General features: G+C 33.6%; 1 protein-coding gene across 1 annotated transcript in view; it reads right to left on the bottom strand.

Annotated features, from left to right (window-relative positions):
- LOC139488228 (uncharacterized) overlaps positions 1-12,525 on the bottom strand; it is a 73,940-nt gene that overhangs the window by 41,412 nt on the left and 20,003 nt on the right. Inside the window, exons 3-4 of the mRNA XM_071273707.1 lie at positions 3,669-5,111; positions 437-2,901 (exon numbers count right to left, since the gene is read on the bottom strand). Of these exons, the coding sequence (XP_071129808.1) occupies positions 437-2,901; positions 3,669-5,111 (3,908 nt within the window). The remainder of the gene's footprint in view (positions 1-436; positions 2,902-3,668; positions 5,112-12,525) is intronic.

The raw sequence follows: 12,525 nt of genomic DNA on the forward strand, positions 1-12,525 counted from the left end.
AGCCAAATTTTAAATTAGCAAAACAAATCGTGCATATTTCAGATTGACAAAGCAAATATACGTGACTGTATTGATAATTGATATTTCAATATTGAATTTCAGTGTGCAATATATGCATAATAAAACGAACATGAATTAATGACAGTTGATCGGAACCGATATACACATAGTTAATTTTCCGGCTTTTAATGACTTAAGGAGACAATTCTGCATTTCTTTATCTCATTTAAACCAATGGCTGTTGCTGATTCTTAGCCGCATCATAAAGTAACCATTCATTGATCAGTAATTGTTTCAAGATGGCGTGTATGTCTACTGAAACTAGTAGCTCCGCACCGTGATGCGAATCAATAACTTTCTAATTCAAATATTTTCTTACTTGTTATACAAACAATTATACTACAGCTGATCAAATATTTAAAATGTATATACTTACAATTTGCAAGACCAATCAAACGTGAGGTTTTTATTCCCTCCGTATCCGATGCTCACGTCATATGACGACATCAGAGCATCCAGTGTGATATTTTTCCTCCAGATCTTGGCGTACCTCTCATCTCCTCCTTCTATGTAGGCATACGGGGGAGGTTTAACGAACTGTATATATGTGATTTCATAAATCCAGGTTAAACTTAGAATTGAAACATTTAACCCTACCATATATATATTTTCGGGAATAGAACCCTTGGCGAAACGAAACGATCCTCTAGGTTCCGCTTCAGGCGTATAATCAAACAACTGTCTAGTATTATTTTCTCCAAGGGTGTATAACTTCCAATAAAATATGACTATCTTGTTAACGCAATATATGGCCATACGACTAGCTAAGTCAAAATCAACAGATGTATATACCTTCAATGGGTTACTTTTATTTGCATATTGTCTGTCAAATATTCCATTAACAGTGTAACAATCATTATATGATTCAACATTAGTTGTGTTTGAAAATTTGTCGTAGTTGTTTTGGCAATCTATTTTGGCAGTGAGGTTTCCTAATACTTTATACTGATAATTAAATATCAGAGGATTTTCAAACGATATATTTTGTGTTTGTTCATAAATTGTGTAATCTATATAGTCACCCATGTCATACCGACATTTGACGAACGGCAAAGGCGTATTTCTAGCGTCAACTAGGCCAACCCACACTACTACGTTTCCAGGTGGAAAAATAGTTCTTTCTGTCACGTTAATAATCAGAATACTCAAGTTAAAGTCAACCTTTACAAAATCATCATAATATAAAATCTCTGTAAAATTACTGTTCTTTGCAATTATATTTGGTCGGTATTGCTTTATATAATAGTTATACGTATGGTTATGTACAAATACATCACTACTATCAAGCTGAGTATGGTGTATTGTTTCTTTTGTGCTGACTGCTAAATCGTATGTGCCATACATACCTACCCATTTTAGTATGTACTTAAATACGGTGTTTGATACATCTCCGATATACTTTTGTAAATAAAAATCGACACCTCCAATTTTTATGTGTAATATTCTTATCTGATCTATACCTCGATCTCTTATCGTAACAGTTATATTATAATGACCCCTTTTGGAATATTCATGACTATGGTATTTTCCATCTGTAAGTTCAACTGAAGTTCCGTCATTGAAATCCCAAGTAAACGTTACATCGGGAGTGAATCGCACGCATTGAAGAAGATGAACAGTAAAATCAGCTGTACATGGTAGCTGACCTGCGTCAGGAGTCATATTCATTGGAACTATACTGGGATACTCAAATGCGTAATCTGAAATTGTCACAATTTGTGCATCAATTGTTGTAAACAATGATTTCGTAGTTACATAATTGACACATGTAATGTTCACATTTTTCACACCTTTTGTTGTATATACATACTGTTTCATTATTGTAGTTCCATATTCAAAATGAATTGTTTCATTAACACCCGGATGTGAATCTTCATATTTGAAATTACATGTAACGTCGGTTGGCGGTGGATTGTTTGATACCATGTCTACCGTTAAAGATATAACACCGGATGGTATAGGAATCATATAAGGTGGTAAGGGATTGATTTGCAGTGGGGGAATTGGATACTGTATTGTAATATTGTATTGCGTTGTTTTGCTGAACTCTGGGTTGGAGGCTTTGAAAACGACTTTGTAAACCCCAGGTGAATTGTAACTATGATATTTTGTGGGTTCATCATATTCTTCATACAAAACATTCGGAACATTATTTACTTCTGTTCCATCTCCAAATGTAATACTATACTCAAAACCACTTCGTAAGGCGTTTTCAAAATTGAATGGTATAACTTCGTTAACCTCAGCAGCCCAGTCAGATGTTATTATAACATTGTTTATATTGTCCCAAATTCTAGCCGTTACATTTATCTCCTGTTTAGTTAATTCCGCTTGAAATCTCATTGCTACATTTTTGTACTCTTGCATTGAGTAAAAATGGTCAAATTGATAACCATTACTGTCAAGCATTTGAGTAAATTTATCATTCACTGTCATATTAGTTGATGTTCCATCATCAAAGTCAACGTACAAATGAACGATTCCCATTGGAATACGAGTAGATACATCCAATTTTACAATGAAGGTCATGATCGAATACGAATTAATAAGACTAGATTGCATCTCCACTGAAAATCCTGCCACAGAATGGACGACTTCTACCTCGAGATCAGTTTGTACTATACTATTTATCGCATTACGTGAAATTGAAATAACGTTGTATATATGCGGATCTGTGAAAGTGTAGTCAAACTGCATATGTCTGACCATTCCGTTCTCAAACTCAACCATTGAATTTGTGTCTAGAAATAAAAGTTCCACTTCTGGGCTACTTCCGGATGCAAAAACAACATCGAATTCGACATCATGTTGTACTAAGTGTAACGAATCGTTTTGGAAGACCTTAAAAATAGTAGTTTAATTTGATTTGAGAAATATTTCAAATTTTATTACAAGGACAACTGAATAAATATCAAGCTAAGAAAACTCGTAGTTTACCTCTAATCATGTTCATATAGGACTTGCTTACAATTCAAGACGTAGCACCTCATTGCACCTCACTTTAAGGTGGGTTGAGTTTGCTTCTTTATTCAAATTTGGATTTGTTGTGTATTGTTTTGTGGTCTTTTTGTTGTCTCGTTGTGGTATTTATTTAGGTTATGGCATTATAACTTTTCTTTCGACTTAATATCTTTATTTTTCCCTTTTATTTTTATCTCCTTTTTATATCCCATTGTAATCAATCTTTGTTTATATTTACGAGCATAATGACCTAACACATACATTTTTTTCGAGTAGTTTTTACCCCATTTGACAAAACCAACGCTACCTTTTTGATCGTTTCACAAATATATATGTATTTTTTTGTTTTTAATTGTGTTATTGTTACTTTTTTCTTTACCATTTTATTCGGCCATTACATATGTACAATATTCTTTTTTTTAAAGACAGAAAATCTTTATTGAAGATACCTTATCTTTCTCTTTGTTTTATATTAAATTTTTTTAATTACCAACTGATGTTGCGGTTCCAGAGTTGGGGAGGGGGTATGGGGTTTGAACCCTCTATCTTGACAGTCGATACTTTTGAAAGGGGATATATGGTTGGAACCTCTATCCCCTGTAGAAATAGCTGGATTCGCTCCATAACTGTCAATAGTTCCTTCTTACCTGAAATTCAGCAAGTTGTTCTTCATAAAACAATGCAACACCTCTTTGTTGTGTTTCGCCTGATTGGCTGCTTAGTTCAATGGCTATTTTATACGTCCCATACGGATATGTTTTCAATTCGTTTGCTGATACAACCACCGAACCTGAGTGGCCATCTAACGTTGTGTTTAGTGGAATTAAAGTGTCGGTAATTATTGCTGCAGATGCGGTAATGAAATCACCAGCGGTGTATGTGAAAGCAATAGATTGATCGACCGAAGTTGAATTATCTAAATATAATCTGTTATGACCTGTAATTTTAAAACCTTCTAGTTTAGAGAGCATAAATACACGTGTTGTCAACAATTGTGAGCTAACAGAATTGGAACAATTAACTTGGACATCTTTGTCACCACCAGTTGTATAAGTGTGTGAAGTATTTAGGGATGTAGTAAAAGTGAGTGGGGCATCAATGTTTACTCCCACTCCACCTGTTTCAAAAACAAAAGTACACGTCATACTGGTTGGTGGAAGATCGTTTTTAGTTATATTGATGATGAATACTGCTCCATTTTCTAGTAATGGAAAGTAGTTTGGATATGATGTCAGGTTTGGCCAAATACTGAGGTCTGGAACTGGATTCTGAATGACAATAGTTTTAACAAATGAATAACTATAAATTGGATTTGTGACAAATATGGTGATGCTGTATGTTCCTTTAATAGTGTAGTTATAAGACCAGAACGATTCTCTTCCGGTTATCAAAATATCAGGATCACTGTGTTCCTCATTTCCGTTGCCGTAAACTATTCTGTATTGATACCTCTGCGTGTTCAAATTGTAATTTGTGACAAAAATTTCCATATTGATTCCAGCAACGCTTTTAATTGACGGAAACGTTATATTATTCCAAATTGATAAATTGAATGAAAAGGACTGACTGTCTACCGTTGATGAAATTTTAGCTTCCACGTTGTAGTCACCTTCTGTCGTAGACTGATAAGACGCCATTACACCTGTACTAACAAGGTCGTGTTCATTATCCAATTCCATTTTTAATACAATAATATCATTATATAATAGCTCAAAATTAAGTTTTCCCATCGGCAACCTATCCAAGCTATCTAGGGTTATCTGATACACAACTGGACCATGGTCTGTACCGAATGAAGTATTATTTTGGACGTTTGTTACAATGTCAAATCCTTCGACAAGCCGCACTACCTCAACAAATGCTGTTATATGCTTAGGATCAGTTACGGAGTTCCAAACAATGACTGTCATGTTGTAAACTTGTGGAACATCAAATGTTGTACTTATGTTGATTTCTCTAACGGAACCTGTACAAACTTTACTTAATACAGTAGTATTTCCTATTTTCCAATCACTCTGTACGTTACTTCCGGAAGTTAAAGTTATCACCATTGCTGTTTCAGTGTTTAGTAATACAGTGATGTTTTCAGTCTGTAAAAAGGATTTTAGTTATATTAATTTCAATGTTAAAAATTCAGTAACAAAGTGTTGAATAATGGCTGTGTTGTATTTGTACCAAATAGTGCCTAAATTCGGAATGGAATATTGATTCCGCAATAACTACAACCACATTGTAAAGTTTGGCTTACTTTTAGAAAATCACGTTATAACGTGACGTGAACAAATTTGACAATAAACTGGTTTTTTTTACGTTGCAGAATAATCTGAAATAATAACTTAAGTTTAACGTCTCAGACACGTAAACTTTTTGTTTAAATATCCTGAACGGTGACCTGTTTGTTTTTAAATCATTGTACTTCTTGTTAAAAGTGGATTGTCCCGGGTAGGCTATTTTCATAAATTTACGTCCTTAGTCGTCATCATACTCGTCGTTTATTGTATTGTCTGTCGTTAATAATGTTTTGCAAGATTGTAAGAAGTAAAAACTGGGAATGTGGGCGGGAAACGTGGGAACATTAGTTGTGTAATCGTAACACAGGAATGTGGGCGGGAAACGTGGGAACATTAGTTGTGTAATCGTAACACAGGAATGTGGGCGGGAAACGTGGGAACATTAGTTGTGTAATCGTAAAACAGGAATGTGGGCGGGAAACGTGGGAACATTAGTTGTGTAATCGTAACACAGTTCATGTAGTCGAAACTATACAGGACGTTTGTACACATTCTCAAGTTGGACACCTGTTTTTTTTGGTATTAAAGTTTTTGCTTTTTCGGAGTCGGCAACATAGTTAAGATTTGTAACGAACTCAGTCATAATTAGGATATATTCCTTACAAATCTCATAACAACAATGCTACCAGTGTTTGAAATGGATCATGGAGGCAAAAATTTAATACTTTTTCATTATTTTGAATCCATTATGGAAACAGAAAACTTTTAAGTGATCGGATTTATCTAAAGACAGGTACGCAGAAGAAAAAGTACATTTCTTTCAATTGTAGTTACCGATTGATTGAACAAATATCATTTCAGGGAAATGATGTTTTTTTCAAGACTCTTGGAGTTATCATATAATTTCAAGTACTCGGATAAATATCAAAGTTTTTTCAAATTTTCTTACTGAATCTTCAAATATATTTTTGATAAATTTTGAAAAAGAGATCCTAACCTTTATACAAAAAAAAAAACACTACATAGAAACTGAATAACAGAAAACGGTGATAATTCAAATAGAAACTGAATAACATAGCCAGAAACCGGTGATAACTCAAATAGAAACTGAATAACATAGCCAGAAACCGGTGATAACTCAAATAGAAACTGAATAACATAGCCAGAAACCGGTGATAACTCAAATAGAATCTGAATAACATAGCCAGAAACCGGTGATAACTCAAATAGAAACTGAATAACATAGCCAGAAATTGGTGATTACTCAAATAGAAACTGAATAACATAGCCAGAAACCGGTGAAAACTCAAATCGTCTTGTCACTATATTGACAACGACAAGTGAACAAAACAAACATAAATAACGTTTGAATAAGTAGAAATCGGTCCTAAAATTTAAAAAAAAATACGTTGACTAGCCAATATTAACATGATTACGGATGTATAACAATCTTTTAAAAGTTTATCAAGCCAGAAGGTTAAATGGTTACAGTAATGTACGGTTCTTGGATGTAGCTTCTTCCTGTTTACTATACTGTTTAAATAAAACATGAGATTTAAAGTGCTTTTATATTTTAATTAGTTTGTATTTATTGATCATAGGGGGATGAATAAATATACATTGAAATCTTTACTACATTGTTCACTCAACATATTACTGCGCATTTCTTTAAAACTATGCTCTTGGATGCTCTGACCTTGAACTCTATATAAATGTAAACTAAAAGATTCGACGAGAAAATAACCACTCTGGACATTACATGTATTCTAAATAAAAGTATCATAAAAATTAAATCCACTAAATTGCAAAAAATAGGGATAAATATATTTTAAAACGGCTGTTTCACTGTTCTGTTTTTCATAGTATAACAAACATATATAACTAAATATCAGAATAATTAAGAACGCAAAATAGATATTGTAACTAAAAGCTTCAAATTTAAAGGTATACACAATTTCAAGCAAACACATTTTGTCTGCCATACGGTGACGTATAGTTGTTAACTGCTATGTCTTTTTATCTCTGGTGAAAATAAACTTATCATTGATACCAGGACTAAATTTTGTATATACGCCAGACGCGCGTTTCGTCTACAAAAGACTCATCGGTCATGGTCGAATCCAAAAAGTTAAAAAGGCCAAATAAACTTCGAAGATGAAGAGCGTTGAGGACCAAAATACCTAAAAGTTTTGCCAAATACAGCTAAGGCAATCTATGCCTGAGGTCGAAAGCCTTAGTATTTCAAAAATTCAAAATTTGGTAAACAGTTAATTTATAAATAAAACCATATCAATGATAATTCATGTCAGCATAAAAAGTGCAGACTACTGGGCTGGTGATACCCTCGGGGAAATAAATCTCCAGCAGCAGTGGCTTCGACCCAGTGGTTGTAAATGAACTCATTATAGATATCAGGACTTAATTTTGTATATACGTCAGACGCGCGTTTCGTCTACAAAAGACTCATCAGTGACGCTCGAATCCAAAAAGTTAAAAAGGCCAAATAAACAACGAAGTTGAAGAGTATTGAGGACCAAAATATCTAAAAGTTTTGCCAAATACAGCTAAGGCAATCTATGTCTGAGGTAGAAAAGCCTTAGTATTTCAAAAATTCAAAATTTTGTAAACAGTTAATTTATAAATAAAACCATATCAATGATAATTCATGTCAGCACAAAAAGTGCTGACTACTAAGCTGGTGATACCCTCGGGGAAATAAATCTCCACCAGCAGTGTCATCGACCCAGTGGTTGTAAATAAACTCATCATAGATACCAGGACTAAATTTTGTATATACGCCAGACGCGCGTTTCGTCTACAAAAGACTCATCAGTGACGCATGAATCGAAAAAGTTGAAAAGGCCAAATAAACTACGAGGTTGAAGAGCATTGAGGACCAAAATACCTAAAAGTTTTGCCAAATACAGCTAAGGCAATCTATGCATGAGGTAGAAAAGCCTTAGTATTTCAAAAATTCAAAATGTGTAAACAGTTAATTTACAAATAAAACCATGAAAAGTTCTCTTTTTTGCATTTTTACAACATCTTCTTATTTTTATTGTTCATTTGTTCAGCACTGGAGTAAGTAAGTAGCACTCCTTTTTAATTGCATAAAACTTGTTGAATATAAACTATATTTTTTTTTGTATGAAGTACTTTTAAACAGTTTGGAATGATTAGGATGTAAAAAGACCATTATTGAATATTATACACTGATTTATTTATTGGCTAATTGCATAAATAAAGAACTTCTGTAAACCGGATTTTATATGAAATTAACCGATTTTAATACGTCGTAACTAAACGTATTTCCTATTAATTCTATTTAACACAATCTAAATTATTCAATTTACAATATCAGATAACTCACATTTACAAGCTTATATTACTAAAAATCCTCATTTCATAAGTCATATATATTAACCTACAATGAAAGGTCTTTGATATTGAAGGCAAACTACTAAACAAGTATTAGCCTTTCAAAAAGGGCTAGTCGTCTCTTAGCTGATGAAAATGGAAAGTGCTCTCGCTTTGTAGATTAATTCATTTACTAGAATAGCCTCGTGCATCAACCAACAAATTTTACCAAACACGTGAGGTTACACGTTATGAAGTGTATAAATTATCGTTATAACGCTGTTGTTTACGAAACTCCAGAAGATTCGGCTATTTATAGATAGCTGTTACCTGTGTACCAATTTCATGAATATGCATGATTAATGACCAGGCAAAATCTTATTGCTAAAATAAAGAGGACAAATCCGATACATTACGGGATTGAAGGACATTTACTAGGTTTGGATTGTCCTAACCAATCAATAAACTTTGATTATTCACGTCTCGCTATATCTTCCAATCAGGTAGTAAGAAGCATTCACACACGGACTGTTCATCGTTCAATTCTTAATATCGTCTCCTAGGAGACGATAATTACCATTTTGTGGGGCGTTGATTGGCAGTATTTTTTAGTATTCTTTTTCTCTAGATAAGATTTCTCTAGAACTGTTACTAACAAGGGACGAAGTATTTTCTATTGTAAAACATATTTGAGAAAATTTGAATACATCATTTTAAATTTGCAAATGAATGTGATGATACATTTATAACTTCCGCCTCTCTCCTTTGAAAATTATTGCTAGGGAACCAAGGTAAAAACTGCTAGGTGTACTTTACATTGATTTAACCATTTATTTTATGTCTCTTTTTGTCATATCGCTTCTTAAATTTCTTCGTATTTATAAAAGCACCCAATAGTATGGGTTTTAAAAGTTTAGCGTTCCTGATGAAGATAATAGCGCTTCAGACAAGCGAAATTTATTCATTGTTATTTTGATCTCCAATAGCCAATATAACATGTATGAATATGAATCTCATATAATTTTTTTGTTCCCTGAATGAATTAAAACATCTGTAATTAATTTGAACTTGTTATACAATAATCAACCATAAGACAGCCTTTACATACGTTGTTAGATATGCAAGAGACAAGAAATAAATTGAGTATTTCTAATCCGTGTTCATGGGATCACAGTAGGAACAGTACGGTATTTCGAGTATCATTTATGCTCGATTTGTATAAGTTATGGTTGCATGTACTTTAATTGTATATTATAAAAGAATTTCAATTTATTATTGAAAATTACAAAATCTCTACGTATAGGTTTTAACATGCATGTAAATGAAATCCCATGAAATCCTGGAAAAACAATATACAAAACGTTCGTTTTCTTCAGTTTGTCGGAGGTCATCCATTAGTTCAAAATTGAAAGAAAGTGTTCAAGTCTGTAAGTTAAAGTAATAATTGTACTCGATAGTGCGCAATTTCAAAACATAAAACTTTTGAAGAAGTATGTGTGTCCAAGTTAAATTTTGAACAACGTCAAGTTGGTGTATAGTAAGGCTTTTGTTATAAACGCCTCCGGGTGCGGGAGTTTCTCGCTACATTGATGGTCGGGTTGTTGTCGCTTTGACACATTCCCCATTTCCTTTCTCAATTTTAATATTCGATAATTTGCTAAATTCCATGAAATTTCTAATCCGCTGCGTATATTAATACTTGATATTTTGCCAATTTTGACAACACAATTTGAAACCTTCACCGAATTTTCCATAAAATTCTACAGTAGATTACATTGTACGTTACACATTCATTAATATTTTTTTATCATTTAAGCTTAAGTTTGACTATAATGAAATAATAGAATCAATAAGCAATTAATTCAATACCCAAGTGAAATTAGATCGGAAAGAATTGGAAACTATATATTATAATATACTCATTTAGTTTGTGAAACTGTTCACAGTAACGCCTACTTAAACCACTACTTGATAACAGCATATTCATAAAAAATATTTAAGTAGTTCCTAAACACACAAAAGATTGATATTTATCATAAATAGACATATCTACTTCAATAACAAGTTACAAAACCACTTACATATTCCATAATTTTCTACATTACTATGTCTGACTTCAGTGAATTGTCAGAATTAATTTAATCCTTTTGAACAATATGTTTTCCATGTACCTAAAATAGCTTCAGTAAAATTATTTTTACTAACCTTAGACATATTTGGCCTATTTTTCTTGGAACACAATAGAAAAAATAATAGAAACATACATATTCTAAAGTTTATTAAAATTACAAATACGTCTATATATATTTTTCTTTCATTATCGCCTTTTTTGCAAGAAATATCATTTCATTTTCCCCTATTTATTCCAATGAAATTTTTGAAGATCTCTAGTACATTTTACACAGATTTCAAAATCTCTTGTTTACTCATAATGTTATTATCGCGATCATATGCTTCTAGTATGAAATTCACAATTGAATATTTGTTATTTGCTACATTGTTAACTGGTGAGTATTTAAAAAAACCACATTTGATTGCTTTTACTCAAATGTTTATGAATTCTACGGAGCCCTGTTGGTCTCACACAGATTATAAAGAATCTTTTAAAGTCCTGCGCTGAAGATGTAAAGTTTAGCGCTAGAGATGTAAAGTCTAGCGCTGGAGATGTAAAGTCAAACGCTGGAGATGTAAAGTCAAGCGCTTGACATGTAAAGTCTAGCGCTGAAGATGTAAAATCAAGCGCTGGAGATGTAAAGTCAAGCACTGGAGATGTAAAATCAAGCGCTGGAGATCTAAAGTCAAGCGCTGGAGATGTAAAATCTAGCGCTGGAGATGTACAGTCTGGCGCTTGATATGTAAGGTCAAGCGCTGAAGATATAAAGTCAACCGCTTGAGATGTAAAGTCTAGCGCTGAAGATGTAAAGTCAAGCGCTGGAGATGTAAAGTCAAACGCTGGAGATGTAAAGTCAAGCACTGGAGATGTAAAGTCTAGCGCTGAAGATGTAAAGTCAAGCGCTGGAGATGTGAAGTCAAGTACTGCAGATGTAAAAGTCTAGCGCCGAAGATGTAAAGTCTAGCGCTGAAGATGTAAAATTCAAGCGCTGAAGATGTAAAATCAAGCGCTGGAGATGTAAAGTCAAGCACTGGAGATGTTAAGTCAATCACTGCAGATGTAAAAGTCTAGCGCCGAAGATGTAAAGTCTAGCGCTTATGACAAATTCATACAGCAAATATTGACCTACCATACCTAGTTACTGCCGATGAAACTGACATAGTCACAAAAACTTGATTGCGAGGTCAAGGTCAGTTGACATATGTCAGTATGTCATATGTAAAGTCAAGCGCTGAAGATGTAAAGTCTAGTGCTGGGGATGTAAAGTCTAGCGCTGGAGATGTGAAAAATCTAGCGCTGGAGATGTGAAAAATCTAGCGCTGGAGATATGCAAAGTCTAGCGCTGGAGATGTAAAGTCAAGCGCTGAAGATGTAAATTCAAGCACTGGAGATGTAAAGTCAAGCACTGGAGATGTAAAATCAAGCGCTGGAGATGTAAAGTCTAGGGCTGAAGATGTAAAGTCAAGCGCTTATGACAAATTCATACAGCAAATATTGACCTATCATACCTAGTTACTGCCGTTGAAACTGACATAGTCACAAAAACTTGATTGTGACGTCAAGGTCAGTTGACATATGTTAGTATGTCATATGTAAAGTCAAGCGCTGAAGATGTAAAGTCTAGCGCTGGGGTGTAAAGTCTAGCGCTGGAGATATGAAAAATCTAGCAGTGGAGATATGCAAAGTCTAGCGCTGGAAATGTAAAGTCAATCGCTTGAGATGTAAAATCAAGCGCTGGAGATGTAAAGTCTAGCGCTGAAGATGTAAAATCAAGAGCTGAAGATGTAAACTCTGGCGCTGAAG

The sequence above is a fragment of the Mytilus edulis genome, chromosome 9, assembly GCF_963676685.1.
Source record: "Mytilus edulis chromosome 9, xbMytEdul2.2, whole genome shotgun sequence".
Classification (NCBI taxonomy): Eukaryota; Metazoa; Mollusca; class Bivalvia; order Mytilida; family Mytilidae; genus Mytilus; species Mytilus edulis.